The sequence below is a fragment of the Cyprinodon tularosa genome, unplaced genomic scaffold (genome assembly GCF_016077235.1).
Source record: "Cyprinodon tularosa strain WSP-4 unplaced genomic scaffold, ASM1607723v1 ctg249, whole genome shotgun sequence".
Classification (NCBI taxonomy): Eukaryota; Metazoa; Chordata; class Actinopteri; order Cyprinodontiformes; family Cyprinodontidae; genus Cyprinodon; species Cyprinodon tularosa.
In genome coordinates this window covers 1,001,228-1,028,716 of record NW_024038924.1, presented here as the reverse complement: position 1 = coordinate 1,028,716, position 27,489 = coordinate 1,001,228, and the positions used below count along the sequence as shown (strand labels likewise).

The window sequence follows — 27,489 nt, the reverse complement described above, 5'->3', positions numbered from 1 at the left end:
ACTCCCACAAGGAGAGGCATCCAGCTCCGGCAGTGCCTTTTTCAGACATGGAAGGGCTCCTACTCCTTTTTCTGTACCTCCATCAGAGGAGTACTTGAAGGAGTTACACGCCTGTTGGCGGGAACCGAGAGCGCTGTCGTTTCTCTCATCGGATGGTCGTGTATTAGCTGCCATGCATGAGTCGGTGAAGGCCGGCAAGACTGCTTTCCTGATGGCTATCGTCTCAGCTAAGAGGGTCAGTGAGCTACATGCTCTTTCTGTCAGCCCTAGGTGTATCAGGTGGAATCCAGATGGCTCTGGTGTTACCCTGTGGCCTAATACTGCGTTTGTGCCTAAGGTGTTGTCTCCTTTTCACTGTAACCAGCCATTGCGGCTGGCTCGGTTTCAGCCTCAATCTGGTACAACTGAGAATGAGTCTGAGTTGCTGTGCCCAGTAAGAGCGTTGGAGGCATACATTGCAGCCACCGCCAATCTGAAACGCTCGGACCAGCTTTTCCTATGCTATGGGGGTCCAAGGTTAGGCTGTCCTCTTTCTAAACAGCGTCTGTCCCATTGGATTGTGAGTGTCATCTGCCACGCCTACGCTGCAGGTCACTGCTCCCTGCCAGTCGGTGTGAGAGCACATTCCACCAGGAGCGTCACCGCTTCCTGGGCTGCTTTGAGAGGGGTTCCGCTGGAAGCTATATGTGCTGCTGCTTCATGGGCTTCCCCAACCACCTTCACCAGGTTCTACAGTGTCAATGTGGCTGCCCCTCATCCCCTGGGTCAGGTCCTTTTACAAGGTTCTGCTGGGCCTCCTCTGTGAGGTATGTGCTCAGGATTCCTTGTGACATCGTTGGCATTAGTCATTCAGTGCTTTCAGCACCGCCCTCTGGCGGTCAGTAGGGATGAAATAGAACGAAAGTTACGTATGTAACTACGGTTCTATGAATCCCGGATGACCGCCAGAGCTTCTCTGTCACTCAGAATCCTTGCTTTTGCGAGAAGATTCTGTAGGAGCAGAGCAAAGGATGACACCAGGCTATATAGCTTCTGAGTGGTCATCCGGTGTCACAGGTGTGACTCTGTTGGTATAATTACTCGAACTGCGCATGCCCGAAGGGAACATTCAGTGCTTTCAGCACCGCCCTCTGGCGGTCAGTAGGGATGAAATAGAACCGCGAAGAGGCGACCTGGCCAGAGGCTGCTGTTGAACGGGATTTCTAGTGACAGATTACCGCCGGTGTACGGGCGTCTGAGTTGCTCTGACAGCTAAATAATATTTGAAGGCAGGATTGTAATCTTGATGAACTGAAGGCACAGATTGTTTTCCGGTGGACTTTCTCATTTAAAAACATTAAAACTACTTTTTACCCACTAATTATAGCAAATATGGCTGTCATTGTGCAGGCAAAGAAAGGATAGGGTAGCTCTGCCCAACGTGCATCAGACCCACTTTTCGACCACGCTGCTAGAGTTAAGAGGCTTTAGCCGCACATCAGAACTAAACTTGTACAAGCATAAAAAATGAAGCAGCACTTTTGCTGCTTGTTGTTAAAGATAGGCTCTATGTATGCACCTTGGCGCTCTATCTCCCAGGTTCTTTTTCCTGAAAAGAGATCACTCGGGACAAACTCTTTAAATAACACTTCATAACTTATATGTAATAAATAACCAGGAGACATGACAACTGATTTTGATAGAAATTGAGTGTGCAGAAGGCAGCTACTCACGTCCATGCTCACCTCTCAGGAAGTGGCCCAGATTAACAGTTAAAAAGGCATTTTATAAAACTCCAGATCACCACTTCATCACATTTTACATCATACACGTTAGCAGATGATTATACATTCATTGCTTCAGCCTTATCAAAATATTACACTTCGTTCTCAGCTGAAGGACACAGCTCTCATTCCATTTCCAAATCTTTGCCAAGTACAGAATGAAGATTATTACTGTATGTCCAGACAGAGGAACTGTCTTAATTAGACTATTGTGGAAAACATCAGTTCTGACACGCAACAGGCAGCCAATACCAAGGTGTTATAAACTCACACATCATCAATGATAATAATCCTAACATTGTGGTGTGAACGTAGCATTAGACTTGGACATAAACTCAACCTCAACTTGATTTATTCCTTGGGATTACTCCTTCAGGGAAATTCTAGTTCTAGTAGCTTATATACAGGTGCTGGTCATAAAATTAGAATATCATGAAAAAGTAGATTGATTTCAGTAATTCCATTTAAAAAGTGAAACTTGTATATTATATTCATACATTACATACAAACTCATATATTTCAGATGTTTATTTTGTTTAATTTTGATGATTACAAATGACAACAAATGAAAATCCCAAATTCATCATATCAGAAAATTAGAATATTACTGAAGACCAATAAAAACAAAGGATTTATAGAAATGTTGGCCAACTGAAAAGTATGAACATGAAAAGTATGAGCATGTACAGCACTCAGTATTTAGTTGGGCCTCCTTTGGTCTGTATTACTGCAGCAATGCGGCGTGGCATGGAGTCGATCAGTCTGTGGCACTGCTCAGGTGTTATGATAGCCCAGGTTGCTCTAATAGTGGCTTTTAGCTCTTCTGAATTGTTGGGTCGGGTGTATTGCATCTTCTTCTTCACAATACCCCATAGATTTTCTATGGGGTTAAGGTCAGGAGAGTTTGCTGGCCAATTAAGAACAGGGATACCATGGTCCTTCAACCAGGTACTGGTAGCTTTGGCACTGTGTGCAGGTGCCAAGTCCTGTTGGAAAATGAAATCTGCATCTCCAAAAAGTTGGTCAGCTGCAGGAAGCATGAAGTGCTCTAAAACTTCCTGGTATGTGGCTGCGTTGACCCTGGACCTCAGAAAACACAATGGACCAACACCAGCAGATGACATGGCACCCCAAACCATCACTGACTGTGGAAACTTTACACTGGACTTCAAGCAACGTGGATGAAGTGCCTCTCTTCTTTTCCTCCAGACTCTGGGACCTTGATTTCCAAAGGAAATGCAAAATTTACTTTCATCAGAGAACATGACTTTGGACCACTCACCAGCAGTCCAGTCCTGTTTCTCTTTAGCCCAGGCAAGACGCTTCTGACGCTGTCTGTGGTTCAAGAGTGGCTTGACACAAGGAATGCGACAGCAGAAACCCATGTCTTTCATACGTCTGTGTGTGGTGGTTCTTGAAGCACTCACTCCAGCTGCAGTCCACTCTTTGTGAATCTCCCCCACATTTTTGAATGGGTTTTGTTTCACAATCCTCTCCAGGGTGCGGTTATCTCTCTTGCTTGTACACTTTTTTCGACCACATCTTTTCCTTCCCTTCGCCTCTCTATTAATGTGCTTGGACACTGAGCTCTGTGAACAGCCAGCCTCTTTAGCGATGACCTTTTGTGTCTTGCCCTCCTTGTGCAAGGTGTCGATGGTCGTCTTTTGGACAACTGTCAAGTCAGCAGTCTTCCCCATGATTGTGTAGCCTATAGAACTAGACTGAAAGACAATTTAAAGGCTTTTGCAGGTGGTTTGAGTTAATTAGCTGATTAGAGTGTGGCACCAGGGGCCATCAATTTTGAACCTTTTCACAATATTCTAATTTTCTGATATGATGAATTTGAGATTTTCATTTGTTGTCATTTGTAATCATCAAAATTAAACAAAATAAACATCTGAAATATATGAGTTTGTATGTAATGTATGAATATAATATACAAGTTTCACTTTTTAAATGGAATTACTGAAATCAATCTACTTTTTCATGATATTCTAATTTTATGACCAGCACCTGTAGAGTACAAATGGCAGAGATAAAGCAAGATTCCATTAAAGATCAAAAATACAACAGACAATATAAAAAAAGTGTATATAGTACAGAAAAGCATAAAAAAAGTTGTAATGTCCTAAAATATGTTTCCCTTAAATATAAAAATATCTGCACAGTAGAGAGCTAATGAAAGACTACACATTAGTTGACTTGGATTATTGCACTTGTACTGCAGAGATGTACTGACCTTATAGACAGTTACATAAGGTCAGTACATCTCTGCAGTATACCGGTAAGTGCTATTTAAATATCTTTATGTGATTAGTGCTATTTCTGTCCACCTGCTTATTGTCAGTTATTTCTGTTTTTAACAGTCAGGTTTTCTAGTAAAGTTTGTGTATTTACAACTCAAAGCCTCATTGCAGTTAGTTTAGAAGGCTGTACCAACAAAAGCTAACAACCAGAGCGTGTACACAGCCGACTAATGATTGAGTCTGCTTCCAGTCTAAGAGACGGTCCCAGGGTCTGTCGCTGGACACCATCTACCATTGTCTGAACCGGACGGTGCTCTACCAACTCTGTCGACCCCACAAGACGGTAGCTCAGCAGGTGGCCCTGCTGGACGCCCTGCGAGTCCTGACGGTCAACCGCAATCTGGTGCTCGGCCCGGGCAACCACGACCAGGACTTTGTGGCCTGCCTGGCTCACTGCTTCATCTGCCTGCACAGCGGGAGGTAAGAAGGAAAAAAACCAGACATCTGCAAACAGGGGCAGGAATGTTTTTATTTGTTTAGAGGGAAAAAAAGCATAGTGTTTTTGAACAGATTTAGTTTGAATATGCAGCAAATGAATCCCACATAGAATTGTGTTGCATGTGGGATTTGGTGACAAACAACATTATCTGTAACAGATGTGCAGCTTGTAGTGACATTTTATGAACTTTAAAGCAGGTGTGATCAGATTCCCTCAGAGTCTCATGCCATCCCACCCCAGAGATGTGATGTTTCTACAACCTAAGAACCAAACAGTTACCTGCAGGATGTGTTGTTCCATGATTGTTTTTCTCTCCTCAGCAGCGTGGAAGGTTTCGGTTTGGAGGCGGAGGCCAGGATGACTACCTGGCACGTCATGATGACCGCAGAGAATGAAACTGACTCAACACACAGCCACGATGTCAGCGAGGGTGAGACACTATGCTCATTCTACTCATGTGTGGGTTTGTTGTACGCAGAGGGATTTATTCTTGTTCTTATTATTCATCCTCCCCTAAAAACAAGATCCAAACAGAAGGTTTTCATACATTTATCTATGGAATCGTTTTCTTCCTGTATCGATTTTTATTTTAAAAAGTCCCGTCTGAATAGAGGTAGACTCTTTGTGCAGCTCTACAATCAGAACACAGGTAGTTGATCAGAAAAGCAGCCTTACATCACCACTTTTAACGTGATAAGTTTTCTCCCTCCTGCAGGGCGACAGCTGCTGCTGAAGGCCGTGAACCGCGTGTGGACGGAGCTGATGCACAGCAAGCGTCAGATGCTGGAGGACATCTTCAAAGTGTCTCTGCCATGCAATGACAGAGGACATGTGGACATCAGCACCGCCCGCCCTGCTCTGGAGGAACCTGCTCTGAAGAGCTGGCAGAACCACCTAGGTGAGGGAAAAAACTCAGAATACATTCAACCCAATCGTACTCATAAAGGGCATGGCTGTACGGCTCTTTGTGAAAACAACTCTGTTATCGTTGACTTCTGTGTCGATTCACATCGATATAAGCAGGTTACTGCTGACATTTTAAAGTGGTTTCTGTTTTACAGCCAGAGAGTTTGGCAGACAACCAGATGTTCTGAAGTTTTAAAGTTTATTTATTCAGTGACACAAAATCCATGAAGAACCAGCAAACAAAAAGTGTAATCTGCTCCTCTAAAATGGAAAGTAGTAGTTTGGAATTATTTGGGTACAGAAACAACAATCTTTAACGCAACTTTAAAAAGCGACAGCAGAAAAACAGACTGATACTGGAGAACGACTAAACCAAGCAGCCTGAGGCATTTAACAGAAAGTCCAAAATGCCTCACAGCTTATGAGATTCTGGGGTGACGGTCCTGACCAGGTAGGCTTCCCTACAGTTAGAATTTTATTGTGCGTTCAAATACAGCTCGTACAGCGGCTTGTCCAAATATAAAAACAATGCTAACATCATTTAAAGACACGTAGAAATGCTCCTAAAAATCAACACTTAGCATTTTGTTCTTGTGTAATCCATTCATGGAGCAGATCTAAGCGGTTGGTTTACAAGTTTAATCTGCTGTCTGAACCTTTACCACAAGATTAGGTAATATTAATCCTGAGGGCTTAAAGTTTAAATAAATGCTGTAATCTGGACTCTTTCTCTCTGCGTTATCAGTTCATGAGAAAAAGTACATCAGTCGCGGGGAAGCTGCAGCGCCAGCCGCCCAGTCCAAACTCTCCAGAGTTAGCAGCGGCTTTGGCCTGTCCAAGCTGACCGGTGTGCGCCGCAACAAGAAGGAGAACAGCCTGAACAAGAACAGCCCGTCTGCTCTGGTAAATTTGTCGCATCGAATGTCACTTAGTTCAACCCATATTAGGTCGGGTTTCATTTTCCATTTCTGACCAACAGGAGACTTTCCAGTGGATGTTCACGCACATCGCAGTGGTTCGGGATCTTGTTGCCATGCAGTATAAGGAGTATCAAGAGGTACCCAAATAGGAGGGACACTGCAGTGCGACTTTACAGAAGCATTTTTGCAGTTCCATTTATAATTCATAGCAGCCTTTTTAAAGTGACTGACCGTCAGCTTTTCATCCATCTGTTCTGTCCGCCAGCGGCAACAGAATGCCCTGAAGTATGTGACCGAAGAGTGGGCGGCCATCGAGTACGAGTTGCTGCGGGAGCGAGGCCTCTGGGGCCCGCCCATCGGCTCCCACCTGGACAAGTTCACGCTGGAGATGACGGAGGGGCCGTGCAGGATGAGGAAGAAGATGGTTCGCAATGACATGTTCTACATTCACTACCCATACATCCCTGAGACCGAAACAAACACCAACTCTGCACAGGTACTCAGCTCTACAACAAGAAAATCCTCCCTGATGAACCAGTTTTACAAACTTTCTACTTTTTCAGATTCAATGTATGTGCTTTTATTAGACAGAAAAGCAATAAGTGTAAGCTAAAAGGTTTCTCTAATCCCTTGCAGAATTGTTAACAGGGTGTTTTGAGTTTAAGAGACAAGACTTGAATTACTTGCCCAACAAAGATAAAATAAAAAAGAGTCTTAGATCTCCATCCTATATTCTTACATTTGACAGAATCCAGCTTCTTCTTCTTTATCCCGTAGTAGTAAGCCGAGATCTGGTAACATATACCCAGAAGACATTCCTTTTAGTTCTCTGCTGAACACAGCTGATTAAAAGGTTCCAGGTTAGTTTAGACACGATTCATTTAAACCGCAGAGCACCAATTCACATCAAATGTTACCTGGAGGGACTTCACCACATGAATGGATACAAGGTAAATCTAGGCCTTACGAAATCAAATCACTGTAGTTTTTATCAGTACATTTGAATCATTTAGACAGACAGTAGGGATATATTTTATCATGATTGTGCATGAACCACATACCGATAACGTATCCCATGAGGAAAATGCCACCCATTTTACTTTATGTTTGCCAAATATATGTCTTTTTTTATACATTGTTCTTTGGATGTGGAGCTGAATTCAGTTCACTTTGATTTATTTTAAAAAAACCCTAACCCAGAAAATGTCCCTTATATAAACTGGGTCATTTAAATGCGCTTTATGGAACATTGTATCTCATGTTAACTAAAGATATTATTGAACCTCGGGTACATCCCGGGTAAATACATTGCTGGTAGGGTTTACAGATTAAGAGAGGCCCATGTCAGGAGATCATTGAACACCTTCAGAAGTTGTGCTGATCCGTTGACCTCCCTGATGGTTGACATCGGAAAACACAGAGGTTGATCTGAACCAGCACATGCTTCCCCTCTAGGTAGGACAGCCATGTGCACGCAGCTCCAGAACATTTATATTTATATGTTCGTTGTGCTCCCATCGACCCTAAAGACCGTAAACCACTGCGCATTGCCACACAGCACTCCAGCCCATGCGACTGGCATCTGTGGTGGCCACCTCCCTGCGCCACACCTTTATTCCCATAGGGACGCCCTTGAACAGTTGAGTCCGGTCTCGCCATGTGGCCAGGGCATAGAGGCACATCCATGTCACTGTGAGCCTGTGATGTATGTGTACGATGTCATCAAGAAGAAAGCTGTTGTGCCACCTTTGAAAAGGAAAGAGCAAACCCAAGAGCACACCATAAGTGACAGAGGTCAGTTTGCCTTGCATCTGCAAGAAGGTGATGTAAGGAAACCGCCAGCTTGAGTATGTCGTTCACCCTGTGAACAGACAGATGAGCCATCATGGCTGTTGAGTCCATCTGCATCCCGTGAAAAGTGGATGTCTGAGATGGAACAAGGCAGCTCTTCCCCAAGTTGACCTTGAAGCCCAACCGTGACACATGGGCAAGGAGCCAGCATGTATCCCAAGAGGCCTGTGAGGGGTTAAAAAGAAGCCAATCATTAAGGTACAGAAGAACCCTGATGCCTGACGTCTGCAGAGGAGAGAGAGCCGCTTTCACGCACCAAGTAAACCCCCTCGGCAAAAGAGAGGGGCCAAATGGGAGCACCTGCAATTGCCAATGTTGTCCCAGATAGGCAAACCTGAGAAAATGGCGGTGGCAAAGAGGCATAAACCACTAGTTGCTGTAAGCTACCGAGAAGAAATGAAAGCTATGTATTTTGGACGTTTTCTGTATACTTAAGAATCTATATTTAAGTGGAAATATGAACACCCCAGCTATTATTAACTGTTTCAGCCTTCCTCTCTGTACCTTTTCCAGCCTTCCTCCCCACCTCTGGTGCCTTTGTTCCCCTCAGCTCAGGTACCCTCCTGATGTCCCTGTGAATGATAATAAGAATAACCCAGTGCTCAGCTCTGTCTGGTGTGAATGCATGTTTTAACTCTACAGCTAAAAGAATCTAAAACATGGCTTTACGCGGTTGCAGCATCCGATGACCACATGCTCTCTTGCACTGTGCACCTGTCTGTGGTTTTGGCTGAAAGTATGTATAGACCTATCAGCTTGCCTTTGGTACACAATCTAAACCTTTCTCTTCCTTTGCCCTGTTGCTCACATCACAAACATGGATTTGGAAGCAAACTGATTTAGTTCAAGCTACTCCTATCAGATTTAGTATATTTGAAGAGAATACGTCTGCTTGTTAAAAAAATCAACATGAGAAAGAAACGACTTAAATGTCCTTTTCAGAAGTCTTTTCTGTGCCTCAGATTCTCACCTTCTTTTCATTCCCATCCAGAAGCCTCTGCGGTACCGCCGAGCCATCAGCTATGACAGTAAGGAATACTACATGCGCCTGCTGTCAGGGAATCCGGGGATGTACCAGCACTCTGTGGAGCACAGCACAGAGGGGGAGACCACGCAGCATGAACCGGAGCACGGGGAGGACACTATCGCTAGAGTGAAAGGTACTTGTGATGACTGAGATCTCACTGATGAACGTTAAGCTCCCGGACACGATAAAAGGCATTTTTAGTGTAACCGAATGTTTATGTGATCTGCCCCTGAGGTGTGTTTTTTTCCCCTGTGATCTCCAGGTCTGGTGAAGGCCCCTCTGAAGAGGTCTCGGTCCACAGCAGATGGTGCAGACGAGGACAGCCAGGAACAGCAGCAGGACCAGCTACTGGAGTCAGGAGGTCCGGAAGAGGAGCAGAGGACCGACAACACATCCCTGCTGCGCCTCCTGGAGGAAGGGGAGAAGGTAAAGAAGATGCACTGAAATATCTAAATTCTCTCTTCATACTTCCCTTATTTCCTACCTTATATAGCTTCTCTTGCTTTATCATTTTCTTCATCTTTTTGTTACTCTTTTGCCATCTTCCTCTATCTTTTCTTCCTCTTCCTGTTTTTTTCCCTCCTTGTTTTTTTTTTCCTTTTCATATAAAATGTTAGAAGGGGGGACTCTCTCTGAGGGTCGCTGCAGCATCTTATCAGACGTATCTGATGTTCTGCACAAAGCTGTCTCACTGACACTTCTCTGTGCGCTCAGTGGATTCTCCCTTTCATCTTTCCTTCACCGACGTTTTCCCTGAACACTGTTTATCTAAGCTCAGAGTGTCCTTTCTCTGAAGTCTTTTTTTTAAGCCGCTGTCTGTTATCATCCATTCCTGCAGATTCAGCACATGTACCGCTGTGCCAGAGTGCAGGGTCTGGACACCAGCGAGGGCCTGCTGCTGTTCGGCAAGGAGCACTTCTACGTCATTGACGGCTACACCATGACTGTTTCCAGGGAGATCAGGGACATCGACACGCTGCCGCCCAAGTAAGTCATCCCCTCCCTGTCTGCCGCTGTACACCAACACCTCCAGAACTGTTAATATGTCTGGAACCGCGGCTGACGGACGGGCAGCACTCCGACTGCACTACCCCTTCACAATGACATCATCCCTCTGGACACCGCAGCTGCTGGGATGATGTAATGCTACGGATGGAGCATGCGTTGTCAAACTCAACAAAGCTTTTTATAAATGTGTCTTTTTGAGGATGCCGACTCTGCCTTTTCCCGCGAGACACAATTGGCCAAAAGCCCAAAAAAGGAAAGGAAATGACAGCAGATGGTTGCTGCACTTTTTATTTTTAAAAGGGTTGTACTGCCTATGGTTTCCCTATGATCCCACAAGGCAATACATTATTGATAAGAGAGTGAAGAAATTAATTAGTTTCTTTCAAAGATTTAGTTGATGCCATTTTTTGATCATAAAAAACATCTTCCAGCTTTAATGCTACATATGTCCTGTATGAGTTGGAAACTGGAGCGCGAGGCTGTGCAGGTGCTTGCAGCAAAAATGTAAAAACTGAATGGAAATTTTTGATTAGGGCTATTCTAAGATGACCAGTTCATCTTAGAATCAGAAGATGGTAACATCTTTTTCCTATGGAAACATCCTGACATGGCTTAATTCACATATGTCATATTTAATCACACAATACTTTGCTTTGTTCTTATGAAGGCAATCATTAGCTACACACAAAACCAGTGCTGTGCAACACATTTTTAACAGGGATGTATGGTAGTGGCAGCATCATGCTAGTGGGGCTGTTATGCAGTAAAAATTGATCTAGAAAGGAGTGAAAATAACTTAAAATCAGTGTGTTTGCCCTTAATTTGAACAGGTAAGTAGAATGATCTTCGGTGCCAGGGTGCGCCATCTTTATAAGCTGAGGAGTATTAATAACAATGGATAACCACAACGAAAGATTTATCAAGTAGGTTTGGAAGTACAACCACTTGTGAGATGCTTCAGACATGTGGTTTTGGAAAATAAACCAGTGCCGCCGAAAAAGTTCACGTGACCATCCGCCGAAGTTCTCGCGAGTTCTCGAATAGGCTTCCCCTAGAGCTTTGGCGGGAAACTGCTGTGCGTCTCTAGAAATTCCAGACCGACGTTGCATACCAGCAAAACTGGTTCGCGACCAGACGCAACCAACATTTGATGTGTGCAGATGCAGAAGTATAATCCGCCCTTCACTAAACATTTCCTGAACATTACAGAAAACTCCTGATTTCAGTGATTGCCTGAATTCAGGATCTCGATTTGGATTGTTTACTACATAACTGCTCTCTCAGCCACCCCTAATACTCCTGGGCATGGTGGTTAGTTCCTTCATCTCAAGCTTGGGTCCTCTTCCGTAGGCCTGGGAGCTTGAGAGTTTCTTAGCTCTCCTTAGAAATGCACATTTCTGGACTGAGAGCTCTGATGTGGGGCTTACTGCCCCGAATGCTCCACTGACCACAGGCACTGCCGTTGCCGTCACCATCCAGGCCTTGGTATTTTTCCAATCTCTCATGTTTATTTTTTTATGTTTCTAACATATGGAATGGCCACATTGATCACTGCTGCTGTCCTCTGCTGCTTATCATTGATCATAATGTCCAGTTGGTCGGCCACCACCATTTTATCTGTTGGTGTCTGAAAGTGCCACAGGACCTTAACTCTGTCAGTCTCCACCACATTCGGAACCAGGGGGTCATCAGTTCGTATTCTGCACAGATGTTTCACTTGGTTATAATGTTCCATGTTTTCCTTTTGCTGCCAGTGTCTTACACTCTGCTGTTTGAGGGTGGATTGTTTTTGGGACCTCACTGCAGAGCCTAAAACTGGGGTGTTTCCTGATATGGTAGATCTGGGCCTCTATTGTTCTGGTGCTCAAGGCCTGCTCCTGTACTGCCATGATCGGTGCTTCTATGCTTTCCTTCATCCCAGCCCTCTCTAGCTATTGGTAGGATTTGGTCATATCAGCCACTTCAGCTATCTGTCGGTGGTACATCCCATATGGGCGGCTTACCTGCTCCTCTCCTTGTTACCATCCGGCCACATTTCTCCAGCCTGAATGACATTCCAATGTCCCTGCTGCAGATCCTGGTGGTGTGGATCAGCAAGTCAGTGTTTTGTTTACTCTTAGCATACAGCTTGATGCCATCCCTGTGCTGGAGGTAGCTGATAGTGCCCCCATGATAGTGCCCCATTCATTTATACAGGTAAAGGACTTTAGTTTTGGGACAGCTTAGTCAAAGTCCATTGAGCAGTTAATCTGTTGCATGCGCCAAGTAGAGTGTGTAAACTTGGTTAGAGTGGATTCCTGCTGTGAGGTCAAGGTGGAGCATCCTGATCGATGCCTATAGATTAGACTCAATGCAGAGACAGACAGACAGACAGACAGACAGACAGACAGACAGACAGACAGACAGACAGACAGACAGACAGACAGAACTGCTTTACCAAAGGTCTGATCTGATGGTGCACACACTTTTTATCAGCAGGTTACTGCAGCTGTTTTATTTTCTGGAAGTTTTTATTTGTTTGCTATTTAATTGATCAGGATAAATCTGGCAGTTAAAGCTACAGTGTGTAATAATTACAGGGATATACAATCAGAAATGTAATATATTATACATAACTATGTTATTTATCATCATCTACGAGCTCAGCCTCTTAACCTTAATATTTGCGTTGCCTTGGAATTCGTTATTTATAATTACATAGGAGCGGGTCTCGCAGCCATGGAGGCAGACATCTTTGCGCTACGGCAGCGCAGAGCCAACAAACTAGCGATTGCGAGATCGCCAAAACGTCACAACGATGTAGAAAAAATAACGGGTATATTTATTATCTTAAGTCTACATGAAATCTATACCCTACACAGACTAATGAAATACTATCTGTAAAATTATCTATGTAAACAAACCTGATCACTTGAGAAGGAAGGTGATGTGGACGTCGTGGAAGACATTTTGTCCCGTAACGCTCGCCGTACTGGGGAGATGTTAATGTTTCTGCAGTCTGTCCGCTAGATGTCGCTAAAAGTTACACACTGTAGCTTTAAAGCTGTACATTATTAATAATCATTTGATTTATGGTATTTGTTCAGTGACGAATCAATGAATTTGCATTTGTTCCTTATTACAATATTTTGAATGCAGTTTTATTTGTCTTACAAGTTTTGTGCTATTTAGATTTTTCTGTGTAAAGTTCAGAAAATAAAGTCCTAATTTTCCCTTTATTTTTTATGTTGTAATAGTTTTTTAATGCAAGCTAAACCTTTAGGGGATACATTTATTTGTGAAGAAAATTGAATAAATTTGGGTCTGTGTTTTCTTTCCAGTTTGCATGAAGCAATCATCCCCAGAGGGGCGCGGCAGGGCCAGAGCCAGCTGAAGAGAACCTGCAGCATCTTTGCCTACGAGGACATCAAGGAGGTTCACAAGAGGCGATACCTGCTACAGGTTAGCATCAACGGTCCAAACAAGAACCAGAAACCACACAAAGACATACTATATGTTTTTTTTTTATTGTCTGAATATATTTACTGTATTTTGCTGTAATTGGAGAATAATCTCAGTAAAAATTTTGTTATTTCTCTGTAACGGGTTTAGATTAGAAATATGTCCAATTAGGATGATCTACCTTCCTGGGCTTTTTTTATGCACAAAAAGCCAAATGAGGCAAGAGAAAAGAGGAAAACCCTTATTGTAACATTATGGTACTGTTTATAAATATAATGATATCGATGCTCAAACCTTTAACGTTAAAGATCCCAGTTTAGTGTTAAAACCTGTTTTTTGTTTCCTTCCCTCCAGCCGATGGCAGTAGAAGTCTTTTCTGCAGATGGAAGGAACTACCTGCTGGCCTTCCAGAAGGGAGTCCGAAACAAAGTTTACCAAAGGTAGAGGATTCAAATTTAAAAGCCTTTTTCACAATTATTTGCAGGTCAAAATGGAAGAGAAATAAACTCGTTTTCCTTTCTAAGGGGATGTTGAATCAATCCTCTTGGCATACAGATGCATTTGTTTTCAGCTGTGTTTTGACTGGATCCTAAGGGAAAGTTTTTTGTTTTGGTCCCATCTTTGGGTTTGTACAGATGATTTAGTTATGCTTTCATGTTTAGGCCTTAACCTTCAGCCTGTAATCTATAGATGGGGCCTATAAACGCTCCCTTGGGTTCAGGGGTGTGTGCCTCAAGGAAAAGAGTTGAAGTGTCCGAGTGTCTCTTTAAGGGGTTGCGCTGAGTGGAGCAGGTAATGGGAAGGGATCAGGGCCTCATCCACTGAAATAAGCTTTTACTCAGTTGAGTAAGGGGTAAAGTCCTGGGTTTTCTGATCCATTTAAGTTAGAAGTTATCAGACCCAGACAAACTCTCCTTTGCCTCGGAGTTGCTGAATCAGGCATATCTTTAGCAGGGAGGTAACTTTGAGGCAGACCTGAAACCTGATGGTGTTATATAAATCTGTCTCTTTACAAATGGATGGATAGATGAGCCAATGAATAGATCCGTCCGATCCGTATGATATTACTTAGTCTACTTTTTGTTGTGGAGTAAACTTTTGGTTCTGTGCAGGTTCTTGGCAGTGGTGCCGTCGCTGGCAGACAGCTCAGAGTCGGTCTCAGGTCAGAGGCCAAACACCAGCGTTGAACAAGGGTAACTATCTCACAAGCATTATATATTTCTTAGTGTTATTAAGGCAAAGCTCATCAGAATAATAGTCAACAGGAGCTAAATCCAATATAACAAATATATTATAAAAGATTAATTCTTATCATTTTCTTCATTATATACCATTAAATAAATAGGCTATATATTGTATGAACCAGTAATATGAATAAACCTGGTTTATTAACAGCTGAGTAATTAGCTACGATTACGGCCCAGGGTAGTAAAAGTAAAGCAGTCACTGAGTTTACTAAACCGATCATCTTTTCCCTCCTGGTGTGCATCAGGTCTGGACTTCTCAGCACGTTGGTTGGTGAGAAATCAGTCACTCAAAGATGGGAGGTAAGCAGTTGTTTGCATGTTTGATCCACACCATCTATAACTGGATTGAAACCCTAATGAGTGAGCGTGTGATCTTTGTTCCAGCGAGGAGAGATCAGTAACTTTCAGTACCTGATGCATCTGAACACGCTGGCTGGACGCTCATACAACGACCTGATGCAGTATCCAGTCTTCCCCTGGATCCTGGCCGACTACGACGTAGAGGTGAACCAGCATTTCACTCTCTGCTGTTTGGTGTTTGACTCAGCAGAAGCTGAAGCACCACACAGAGACAATGGAGAAAAATGTTTAGTATTATTTTTCTGGGTTGTTCCTTTTGTTTTTGAACCAGGAACTGGACCTGAACAACCCCAAGACTTTCCGTAACCTGGCCAAACCGATGGGCGCTCAGACTGACGACCGGCTCACGCAGTATAAGAAGAGATACAAGGACTGGGAGGATCCCAACGGTAAGAACCTCAGAGAGAAGATAACAGGTGACTCATATGTAACATATAAGCTCCAATAGAAAGATAAGGTGCATAATCGACTTTAAGCTGTTAAATCTAGTGCCTTTTTGTTCAGAGGTAACTTTTTTTTGCCATTTTATTCCATCAGGTAAAGCTTCAAAAATACATGTAATATTTGTGTAAATAAAAATGTAATAATTTCTACTTTAACTTTCTTGATTCTAGCTTAAAAACCTTTGATGTGATGTTATTTAGATTCCCACCTTCTCCATTATTTGCTATTTCACTAATAGTACAGCTAATAAAGGTGTAATAAATGTTTAAGGTCCTAATAATTCAATGTAAGACATTTTTATTATTTCTTCTAAAGTTAATAAACTTTTAGTTCACTACCTACCTTTGCTTCACAAAGTTGGACCCCCTTTTGCCTTCAGAACTGCCTCAATTCTTCGTGGCATAGATTCAACAAGGTGCTGGAAGCATTCCTCAGGGAGTTTGGTCCATATTGACATGATGGCATCACACAGTTGCCACAGATTTGTCGGCTGCACATCCATGATGCGAATCTCCCGTTCCACCACATCCCAAAGATGCTCTATTGGATTGAGATCTGGTGACTGTGGAGGCCATTTGAGTACAGTGAACTCATTGCCATGTTCAAGAAACCAGTCAGATGATTCCAGCTTTATGACATGGCGCATTATCCTGCTGAAAGTAGCCATCAGAAGTTGGGTACATTGTGGTCATAAAGGGATGGACATGGTCAGCAACAATACTCAGGTAGGCTGTGGCGTTGCAACGATGCTCAATTGGTACCAAGGGGCCCAAAGAGTGCCAAGAAAATATTCCCCACACCATGACACCACCACCACCAGCCTGAACCGTTGATACAAGGCAGGATGGATCCATGCTTTCATGTTGTAGACGCCAAATTCTGACCCTACCATCCGAATGTCGCAGCAGAAATCGAGACTCATCAGACCAGGCAACGTTTTTCCAATCTTCTATTGTCCAATTTCGATGAGCTTGTGCAAATTGTAGCCTCAGTTTCCTGTTCTTAGCTGAAAGGAGTGGCACCCGGTGTGGTCTTCTGCTGCTGTAGCCCATCTGCCTCAAAGTTCATCGTACTGTGCGTTCAGAGATGCTCTTCTGCCCACCTTGGTTGTAACGGGTGGTTATTTGAGTCACTGTTGCCCTTCTGTCAGCTCGAACCAGTCTGGCCATTCTCCTCTGACCTCTGGCATCAACAAGGCATTTCCGCCCACAGAACTGCCGCTCACTGGATGTTTTTTTCTTTTTCGGACCATTCTCTGTAAACCCTAGAGATGGTTGTGCGTGAAAATCCCAGTAGATCAGCAGTTTCTGAAATACTCAGACCAGCCCTTCTGGCACCAACAATCATGCCACGTTCAAAGTCACTCAAATCACCTTTCTTCCCCATACTGATGCTCGCTTTGAACTGCAGGAGATTGTCTTGACCATGTCTACATGCCTAAATGCACTGAGTTGCCACCATGTGATTGGCTGCTTAGAAATTAAGTGTTAAAGGTACACTATGCAACCGGTGTTGATTTTCCAGCGAGGCTCCCCCCAGAGGGCGAAAGTAAAAGTGCACAGTCGTAAATATGCACAGCTGTTCTCCTGGTTTCTCCGTCAAGCCAGGCGCGGTTGTTTTGAGCTTAGCAGACAGGAGAACGCAACGAATGACTAAGCATCTGACGCGCGTGACGCGCTGCAAACGCGCTGCTGCTCGAGATGGAAAAATTGAATTTTTGCTGCTCGACGCGCCGCATCAACCAATCAGAGAAGCTGATCTGGGAGCTGGCAGGGAGAGAGACAGCGCTGATGATCACTCCTCTGAAACAGTTTATTGACGCCTAAATTAACTTAAAATGCAGAAATCTGCCGGCAGAATATGTTCACTTTTACTATCCTGCTGCCTGCAGTTTGGATTATTTAGATGAAAAACACCTACCAGCTGCCACGGTGAACCGCGAGGAGGCGACCCGGCCAGAGGCTGCTGATGAAGGGATTCCTACTGTCCGCGCACCGCTGGTATGTGGGGGTCTGAGCGGCTCCGACAGAAAAAATATTGTAAGGCAGGATTATAATCTGAATGAACTGACGGCACTGATTACGTTTTCAGGTGTATTTTCTCACTTAAAACATATTAAAACTACTTTATTCCCACTGATCACAGCAAATATAGATGCAAGGCAGAGAAAGGATAGTGAAGCTCTGCCCAACGCGTGTCAGACACACTTTTGCACAGCGCAGCCAGAGCAGCAAAGCTGCTTCAGCCGCGCGTCAGAACTAACTGGTACAAGCAGTAAAAATGAAGCAGCAGACGCGCTTTTGCTGCGTCGGTGTGAAAGCAGCATAACTGCACAAAGATCGCCACTGTGCTAGCAACGAGCATGTTTTTAACTGGGGGGTGTCGCAGTTCTCGCCGTAAAGCAAGACCGACTCTCGCGAGACTTCTGAGCCTGTGGGTGCGGGTCGGTGCTCCTGCAATTGCGAGTGCGGTATTTCCCCCACAGACCACCAGGGCGGCCGAGAATACCTTTGTTCAACCTGAAATGACTCATTTAATCATCCAAAACGTTATGGAACACATTAATTAACTAAAAAGTGTTGCATAGTATGCCTTTAACAAGCAGTTGGACAGGTGTACCTAATAAAGTGGCCGGTGAGTGTATAATCTAGTTACTACATAAATTAGACCAGTAAAGAGTGATGATGATGATGATGATGATGATGATGCATAGCGAAGGAGTAGGATGCAAAGTTCCCACTTCCACCCACCTTTTTAAAGGAGAATTCCGGTTTTTTACACTTTAAGCCCATTTTCTGTAGTGTCCAGGATGAAATCGAATGATCGACACCAAAAGTTTGACAATTGCTCCTGTCTCTGCTTTTTGGCTCATTTAGAATCCACCCCTGGCTGCTTCATAATGGCTGCCATAGTGCATGTCCGATAATGTCCTTAAAACAACCTTAAACGTTCTTTTTTTAAAATATGCTACTCACCGTGTCGTCAGCGCTGTTCAATGACGTTCCAAAAAAAGTTTCGTGAAGAAAAAACGTTCCTGTAGTGTTTTATTTAGCATTTTGTAAATCCCATTGAGTTCTGTTGGAATAGTCAATATTCCCCTGCCACCGGAAACGGAAACGGGGCCTGTTTACACAGTTGTAGTCTTTTCGCTTCACTCTGTGTACTCCGACGTCGAGAATCAAGAATCCACCTTTCGTTTTCCATTTTCAGAGTTTTTTAAAGTGTTTAACAGAGACGTTAGCACCTCGACGTCGGAGTACACAGAGTGAAGCGAAAAGACTACAACTGTGTAAACAGGCCCCATTTCCGTTTCCGGTGGCAGGGGAATATTGACTATTCCAACAGAACTCAATGGGATTTACAAAATGCTAAATAAAACACTACAGGAACGTTTTTTCTTCACGAAACTTTTTTTGGAACGTCATTGAACAGCGCTGACGACACGGTGAGTAGCATATTTTAAAAAAAGAATGTTTAAGGTTGTTTTAAGGACATTATCGGACATGCACTATGGCAGCCATTATGAAGCAGCCAGGGGTGGATTCTAAATGAGCCAAAAAGCAGAGACAGGAGCAATTGTCAAACTTTTGGTGTCGATCATTCGATTTCATCCTGGACACTACAGAAAATGGGCTTAAAGTGTAAAAAACCGGAATTCTCCTTTAAATACTGTTGCTTATCTGGATAAATAGACTCTTATCATTACTGAATTAGGTAACATTTGCCTTCTGTCTCACCAGGTGAAACCCCAGCATACCATTATGGTACCCATTACTCATCCGCCATGATTGTAGCCTCCTATCTGGTCCGGATGGAGCCTTTCACACAGATCTTCCTCAGACTTCAGGTGTGATCCAGTCTCCCAGATCCTCTCCTCTGTATCTTTCCTTTTAGCTTTAGGCATCTTTCAAGCCTTTATCACTCTGTTTAACACCATGGTAAATAAAATAACGGCATCCTTGCAAAGAGGTATAAGTGTTAATAATAAGTGTCATTTACAATAAAAGTGAAAAATGTCTTTAACTGTTATGTTTTGTTTATTCATAGAAATACATTTAATTGATCTAGGAAGGTACGTTTTTCATGAACAAGAGGAACTAGAGCAGTAATGTAAAATTTGCTTCATTTGGAAAAAGTGTGAAAAAAGCAGTCTTTGAAGAGGAGCAGAGGGAAAATAAATATTAATTTCCGTTGAAGCCTTATTCTATTGGTAGCTTAACCTAATATTACCTTGTGTTACTAGTTTTACTGGTTGCAAACCGTTGGAGTCTCATTTGGAGACTGGCTGCAGACAGGACAATTGTTTATTTCAATATGACAGCCTTTCATGTTTTGTGACTGATAGAAATGTTCACTTTTCAACAAATTAACAAATTTACAGTAAATTATTTACTGAATGAAATAAAGCAGAACAAGAAAGGATCCATTCAAGGATGAAATTTCAGTTTTTTTCCTTCAAATTCTAAAATGTTTTAATTTACTAGAATTTGTCTCTTTTCTAATGGGGTGACGGTGCTGATATCCTGAGTGATGCATTGGTCTTTATCCATGTGTGATTCTCAGGGAGGTCACTTCGACCTGGCTGACAGGATGTTCCACAGCGTCCGAGAAGCGTGGCTCTCTGCCTCCAAACACAACATGGCCGACGTCAAGGAGCTGATTCCAGAGTTTTTCTATCTGCCTGAATTCCTGCTGAATTCTAACAACTTTGATCTGGGTGGGTGATCCGGGAGTCTGCTTTCTGTCAGCTGCTCTCAGCTCTGATTTAACCTCTCCTGTTATTTCTTTCTTGGGCCTCCAGGTGCCAAGCAAAATGGCACCAAGCTGGGTGATGTCATCCTCCCCCCCTGGGCCAAAGGTGACCCCCGGGAGTTCATCCGGGTCCACAGAGAGGTAGGCCACCCCCCACACCATCTGAAATATCAGAGACAGTGTGAAATATTAACCCTTGTTGATATATTAACTTACTTTCAGGCTCTGGAGTGCGACTACGTCTCTGCTCACCTCCATGAGTGGATCGACTTGATTTTCGGCTACAAGCAACAGGGACCGCCAGCTGTAGAGGCCGTTAATGTCTTCCACCACTTGTTCTACGAGGGTCAGGTGGACATCTACAACATCAACGACCCGCTGAAAGAGACGGCCACCATCGGCTTTATCAATAACTTTGGCCAAATCCCCAAACAGGTTAGAAACCCGCTCCCTATTTCACCTCTGGCTGTCTGAAATAAGGTTATGTTGATCATTTCACACTGCTGTTACTCTAATAGATGCTGAAATCACATTTCTTGGCGGATTTTTCTTCATTTCAGCTCTTTAAGAAGCCTCATCCCCCTAAACGTGTTCGCAGCAAAGCTAACGGCGACTTAACAGCTGCTCCTCCGAGCTCCAACAACGACAAGATCTTCTTCCATCATCTGGACAATCTAAGACCTTCTCTTGCTCCTGTTAAAGGTCAGCATCATCTTCCTCACATCACGACTAAAAGCCAATGGAGAGGTTACATCTACCATTATCTTAAAGTCTGTGTTTTTTGGCAAGTTTTTCTATTTAAAGGAATAGTACACCCAAAACATGATTAGCCTTCATTTTCTACTCACCTCCATGCTGAACAACACTCTGGAGTACTTTTTTGATATCTCAAATGCATCTGGAGATCTGGGAGACTTCTTGCTGTCTGCTGACATTCAAATAATGGAGGTCTATGGCGCCCGAGACAGAAAGGTCCATAATAGTCCACAAAAACGTGTCAATATTCCTCCATACTGCTCGTCCAATGTAATCCAAGTGTCCTGAGTGGGTAGCATCCAGAATTTACTCGAAACGAAGTAATTTAGAATGTTTTTAGAGCATAAACAGTAGTGTATAGGATTTCCTAATAGCGCCCCCATGCGCGCTCACGATTCTACGGAAGCCGGCAGACCAAACCGGAAGGAAGTGCGCATTCAGCGTCTGGTCTGCCGATAATGCAAGCGTAGAAGAAGAAATGTGCTGTTTACCTGTGCAAAGAAAGAAACAACGAAAGAAAAATGTCTGAGGACTTCAGTGTTGAGGAAGAGCATGAGTTCTTTGCCGAGCTGAATGCGCTGGTTTGGTCTGCCGGCTTCCGTAGAATCGTGAGCGCGCATGGGGGCGCTATTAGGAAATCCTATACACTACTGTTTATGCTCTAAAAACATTCTAAATTACTTCGTTTCGAGTAAATTCTGGATGCTACCCACTCAGGACACTTGGATTACATTGGACGAGCAGTATGGAGGAATATTGACACGTTTTTGTGGACTTTTATGGACCTTTCTGTCTCGGGCGCCATGGACCTCCATTATTTGAATGTCAGCAGACAGCAAGAAGCCTCCCAGATCTCCAGATGCATTTGAGATATCAAAAAAGTACTCCAGAGTGTTGTTCAGCATGGAGGTGAGTAGAAAATGAAGGCTAATCATGTTTTGGGTGTACTATTCCTTTAAGGTCCCACTGATGTTCAAAAAAAAAAAAAAAAAAACATCTGACAAAAATATTGTGTTTTGCATTAGCACACTCATTTTTTACCAAATAAAAGATTAAAAACTTTAGAAGTGTTATCCTGGAAAAGATTGGAAAATATGTTGGAACCCTGTCATAGATCTACCTTCAGTCAGTATTTCAATAATAATAATAATATTAAAGGAGGAATAATGATGCTGAACAGAGAAGTAGATCATAAACAAAACTAAAGGGTTTCCACAGGTTACCTTCAATGCATAAAATGGTAAAGTCCAAAAAGCTGCAAAAAGCTTTGAAAAAATGAGCAGGAATCAGTGACTGAAGAAGGCGGCCATTTTGAAGAACATGTATTTGTATTTTTTTCTCTTTGGGCTGCTCAGTGGAGAAGTAGTTAGCACTGCTTCCTTGCAGCAAGAAGGTTTTGCACCAATGGTCTTTCTGCATGGAGTTTGCATGTTCTCCCTGAGCATGCGTGGGTTCTCTCTGGGTACTCCAGCTTCCTCCCACAGTCCAAAAACATGATTGTTAGATTTAATGGCTCTTCTAAAGTCTCGTTAGGTGTGAGTGGTGTGCATGAATGGTTGTTTGTCCTGTTTGTCTCTGTGTCGCCCTGTGATGGACTGGGGACCTGTCCAGGGTGTACCCCGCCTCTCGCCTGTAGACAGCTGGAGATAGGCACCAGCACCCCTCGCAACCCCACTTGGGATAAGCGTGATGGAAAATGGATGGATGGACATTTGTATCTTAAAATATTTTCTGTTTTGGTTAGTTACCTTCATGTCGGATGTTCTAGATGGTTTGACAGTTTCTGTGTCAAATGTTAAGAATTATAGAGCAAAACCAAAATGGAAAAAACCCCCAAATATAAGCAAATACAATGTTACTTTTACAGAAAAGACATGACATTATTTAAGGAAGACTGAACCAGAACTACAGGATGACATAGTGCGCTCATAAGATAAAAGGATAAAAGGTCATAGGAAAATCTGCTGCTGAGATTTAGCCGATTGTGCTAAATGATCCTCTGGTTCTGACCAGCATTTTTCTTCTCAACACAGTACTTTACAATAGAAAGCTCTACTGCCCAAGAAGCAGCTAAAAGTCTTTTCATTAATCTAATCTAACCATGGTTTACCTGTTGGAGCTCAAAGGCAACACAATAGTATAGCATCAGACCAAGGTCAGCATCTTTCAACACAACCTCTCTTTGGTTGCACCTCTTCATCATCATTGACTATCAGAAGTTTCAGATTATTAGCATCAATAAACAGATGCACTTTTGTGTTGGTTTGTGCAGAGCTGAAGGAGCCTGTGGGACAGATAGTGTGTACTGATAAAGGAATCTTAGCTGTGGAGCAAAACAAAGTTCTGGTTCCACCTACCTGGAGCAAAACGTTCGCCTGGGGCTACGCCGACCTCAGCTGCCGCTTGGCCAACTATGAATCTGATAAGGTGAGTAATAAGCTTCTTAACGCCTTTTTTCCTCAGGGACCTCCTTATTTTTATGTTTAAAAGAGGTGGATTTATTTAAGGATGCTAAGTTAATCTGAGGTCTCCTTAAATAGAAGTGAATCATTAAAGCAATGTTTTCCCCTGCTGGTGCTTCGGTTATTGCAGGTCTATTTTTTTTCTTTCTTTTGAAATCAGTTATAATCATCTCCCATGTCTGGAAGAGTGTAAAAATTTAGCAGAGTGCTTTAATTCTAGTCCTGAATTAGTTTTCTACAATTCAATTACAAATACAGATATTTAAAGGACCTTTCCTGCCTTGATATATATATATTTGCCATACATTACTTATCTTTTATTTTCTCTATTAGACGCCAAGTCAAACATAGTCTGTGATCAGTGTTTTGTTTCCTTACTAAGAGGAAGCAGACTTAAGCTCCTTTGTGGCTTTCAGACACTTTTCCTCTGTAAATCTCCCAATTATGATCAACTGAAGTAGATAAATCACCCCAGCAGGTTGCCGGAGCAAACTAAGCTGGATGCAAAATAAAAAAAAGGCCCCTTTATCTTATTCTTCGTCATTCCAGGTGTTTTAGTCCGACATCCACATTTATCTGTGATGTTTCTTGGACAATCCTTGCATGTGTCTGTAAACACCTCTGGGCTTCACAGCAGAGCCAATCAGAGCTGCATGCAGCGTAAATTAGCATTTATACGTCATTGCATTAAAGCTGGTTTCACAGGGTAAAGATCACGTCCTGTAGTGTACGGGGGGTAACGAAAGATCAGCCTCTCACAACCACGTCCTGATCTGGAATCCTACGGTTGGGAGAAAATCAAACATTCAGTCGGCCGTAGTAAGATCGCATCAGAGCGTCGGGCCTCACAGCGAAATGCATCGTGAGCTCACTTCTGTCTGGCTGTCTTGTCCCCTGATGCCGCTTGGCTCCATCAGCCAGTGTCTCTGTTCTGTCCTTTTTTGTTAGTAGTTTGTTTTATGTTTATTATGTTACAACGGCAATTCACCCTTTTCATTCGAATTTCATTTGTATTCCAATTACCTACGGGAAATTTTTTGGTTTATGAATTACCTGTCGCCGAACACATTGGTCAAGATAAAACCATGTTCATGTTAACTTCTAGTTTAAAGTGCAGAAGTTATTTCATAGTAAGAGACCCGAGCACAAACTCCTGTTTGCTGCAAACTTTAATTTAGAAGAAATTAGGTTCCCCTCAGTATCGTCTTAGTGAATCGGTGTTCAGATAACTGCTCCCTAAAAAAGGGATTGTGTTAAAGTGCAGAAGAAAAATGTACTCACTGCAAGATAATCTTTTTCAAAATTAATCATTTCCTACGACTGTAGAAATATGCTTCATCACGGGTTATAAATACACGGGGCTCATTGCAGTTGCCTTAAAGCTTGAGCACATGTTTGACACAAATTGAACCCCGTACTTTTGAACCATCGTCTCATCTGAGATCCCCTGCCTTGTTTCAGGCGATGGTCGTGTACGAGTGTCTGTCCGAGTGGGGTCAGATCCTCTGTGCCATATGTCCTAACCCGAAGCTCGTCATCACCGGGGGCACCAGCACTGCCATCTGTGTGTGGGAGACGGGCAGCTCCAAGGAGAAGGCCAAATCTCTGACGCTCAAACAGGTGAACATGCGGTGTTTTCTCCGAATCATCAGGTTACTAATGTCAGTGAGGTCAACTTTGTTAAAAGAAAACTTTTCTATGTTTCTATATATGTGTTTTAGGCTCTACTCGGCCACACGGACGCCGTAACATGTCTGACAGCTTCGTCAGCATACCGCATCGTTGTCAGCGGCTCCCGCGATCGAACCTGCATCATCTGGGACCTCAACAAGCTTTCTTTCGTCACGCAGCTTCGGGGACACCGCGCTCCCGTTTCCGCCCTGTGCATCAACGAGCTGACGGTGAGTTTCTACCTGGATGACCTAACGTGCTTCCCTCCTGCTGTGATAAAGACAAGGTGAAATGATTTCCACAGGGGGATATCGTGTCCTGTGCGGGGACGTACATTCACATGTGGAGCATCAACGGCAGCCCCATCGCCAGCGCCAACACCTTCACCGGCCGCAGTCAGCAGATCCTCTGCTGCTGCGTGTCGGAGATGAATGAGTGGGACACGCAGAACGTCATCGTCACCGGCCACTCTGATGGAGTCGTCAGGGTAACGTAACCTCATCTCTCTGAAGCAGCCTTTGATATTGTTTTAGGAGCTTAACCTTTTTCTTATTAGCGTGTGGTTAAAATGCGTTACAGTTTTGGAGGATGGAGTTCCTTCAGGTCCCAGAAACCCCTGCTCCAGAACCGGCTGAGCCGGATGTACCCGACTGCTGTGCCGATGAGAAGATTGGTGAGAAATGTTTTTCACAAAAGCATGCCTTAATTAATTTTTTGTGTGTCAAATTACAAACACACAAAAAACTAATTATTCGTATTCTTGGTATTGTTGTATATAATTAGCCAAAAGTGAAGAATACTTTGATTCCCCTTTGAGCTACTTTATTTTGGATTTTAATGAATACATTTCATCACAGTGAGTAAAGTTGAATCTTCTCCTTCATCTCAGAGGGAGCAGAGAGTCACAACGCCGATGACGATAGTAGTGAGTCAGATGGAGAGGAACCTGCGGCGCCTCGAAACCCATCAGCTGGCGGAGGGAGCAGCAGTCAGCCGGGAAGCGCCGTCCACAGACCCAGAGGTACGTAACCAACGGCTCTGCTTAAGTACTGGGATGTTAAAACAAAATGTTGTTAACCATACTGACCTCTATCTGTTTATATTCCCTGATAAGGTCCGCCATCTCGAGCTGGAGCGTCATGGTCAATGGACAGCGGCTCTGATGACTCTCACCGCTGGTCAGACACACTGAGCATCGATGAGAAGGACGGCTTTGTGTTCGTCAACTACTCTGAGGGCCAAACTAAAGGCCCCCACCCTCAGCAGAGTCATCCAGGCCATGGACCCCTCAATCAGCCTCCCCATTCGTCGGCCACAGAGCCACGGCCGTATAACCAGCTCAAAGCAGGTGGGAGGCCCTCTGGAATTATTTTACCTCCTTCTCCCAATGTTTTAACCCCTTCCAGAGAAAGGTGGTTTGATGAGTGTTTTTATTTGTGTGCTTGTAGGATACAGATGGGAGCGGCAGCTGGTCTTCCGGAGCAAACTCACCATGCACACAGCGTTTGATCGCAAGGATAATGCTCACCCAGCTGAGATCACCTCCCTCTCTATCTCCAAGTAAGAGAGCAAGGAGTTTTTGTGTTAATATTACAGATAAAGCTGATACCTAAGCAATCTAAAAACACCTACAAAGAAAAAAAAAAAAAACTTGAAATGAACTAAAGAAACTCCTTTAAAAGCAGATTGTTTTTCTATTATCAGGACACTAAACTCTGAAAGGCGTTGCTGCGTATAGAAGGTTTAAGGTGACAAAATAAATAGAGGCTGGGGCTTCTCATTAATGTGGTGAAAATAAATTTAAAAAACTTTTTGAAGTTATTTCCAACTTCTCAGTATGGAAGCCTGTTTCCGCCACTCTGTAAAAAAAATAAAAAAAACTATCTCAATATAATGAGATAGTAACTCAATATAATGAGATAGTATCTCATTATAATGAGATAGTATCTCATTATATTGAGTTACTATCTCAATATAATGAGATAGTATCTCATTATATTGAGATAGTTTTTTGGTCAATAGCTCCCAGGTCATGTGACCTATTGATGCAAAATCAGTGTGAAATTGTTCTACTAGTCTCTGTAGATGGGGCACACTCATTTGTTTTTCATTTTAACTCTTTTTTTATTTTTTAGC

The 27,489-nt window shown here is 43.3% G+C and overlaps 1 protein-coding gene across 6 annotated transcripts in view; it reads left to right on the top strand.

Annotated features, from left to right (window-relative positions):
* The window catches only part of wdfy3 (WD repeat and FYVE domain containing 3), a 139,613-nt gene that overhangs the window by 105,664 nt on the left and 6,460 nt on the right, over positions 1-27,489 (top strand). For 4 of the 6 annotated variants that reach the window (XM_038288125.1, XM_038288121.1, XM_038288122.1 and 1 more), the window contains 29 exons: positions 4,260-4,489; positions 4,829-4,938; positions 5,224-5,406; positions 6,160-6,317; positions 6,394-6,471; positions 6,600-6,830; positions 8,699-8,740; positions 9,177-9,345; positions 9,475-9,638; positions 10,051-10,199; positions 13,541-13,661; positions 14,016-14,101; positions 14,774-14,854; positions 15,154-15,208; positions 15,293-15,412; positions 15,540-15,657; positions 19,453-19,559; positions 20,276-20,429; positions 20,514-20,605; positions 20,687-20,899; positions 21,025-21,166; positions 23,493-23,647; positions 25,144-25,302; positions 25,404-25,583; positions 25,658-25,840; positions 25,933-26,026; positions 26,243-26,374; positions 26,468-26,701; positions 26,802-26,913. In XM_038288125.1, the coding sequence (XP_038144053.1) occupies positions 4,260-4,489; positions 4,829-4,938; positions 5,224-5,406; positions 6,160-6,317; positions 6,394-6,471; positions 6,600-6,830; positions 8,699-8,740; positions 9,177-9,345; positions 9,475-9,638; positions 10,051-10,199; positions 13,541-13,661; positions 14,016-14,101; positions 14,774-14,854; positions 15,154-15,208; positions 15,293-15,412; positions 15,540-15,657; positions 19,453-19,559; positions 20,276-20,429; positions 20,514-20,605; positions 20,687-20,899; positions 21,025-21,166; positions 23,493-23,647; positions 25,144-25,302; positions 25,404-25,583; positions 25,658-25,840; positions 25,933-26,026; positions 26,243-26,374; positions 26,468-26,701; positions 26,802-26,913 (4,052 nt within the window). The remainder of the gene's footprint in view (positions 1-4,259; positions 4,490-4,828; positions 4,939-5,223; positions 5,407-6,159; positions 6,318-6,393; positions 6,472-6,599; positions 6,831-8,698; positions 8,741-9,176; positions 9,346-9,474; positions 9,639-10,050; positions 10,200-13,540; positions 13,662-14,015; positions 14,102-14,773; positions 14,855-15,153; positions 15,209-15,292; positions 15,413-15,539; positions 15,658-19,452; positions 19,560-20,275; positions 20,430-20,513; positions 20,606-20,686; positions 20,900-21,024; positions 21,167-23,492; positions 23,648-25,143; positions 25,303-25,403; positions 25,584-25,657; positions 25,841-25,932; positions 26,027-26,242; positions 26,375-26,467; positions 26,702-26,801; positions 26,914-27,489) is intronic. The other 2 variants (XM_038288124.1, XM_038288123.1) reach the window with 1 other exon arrangement.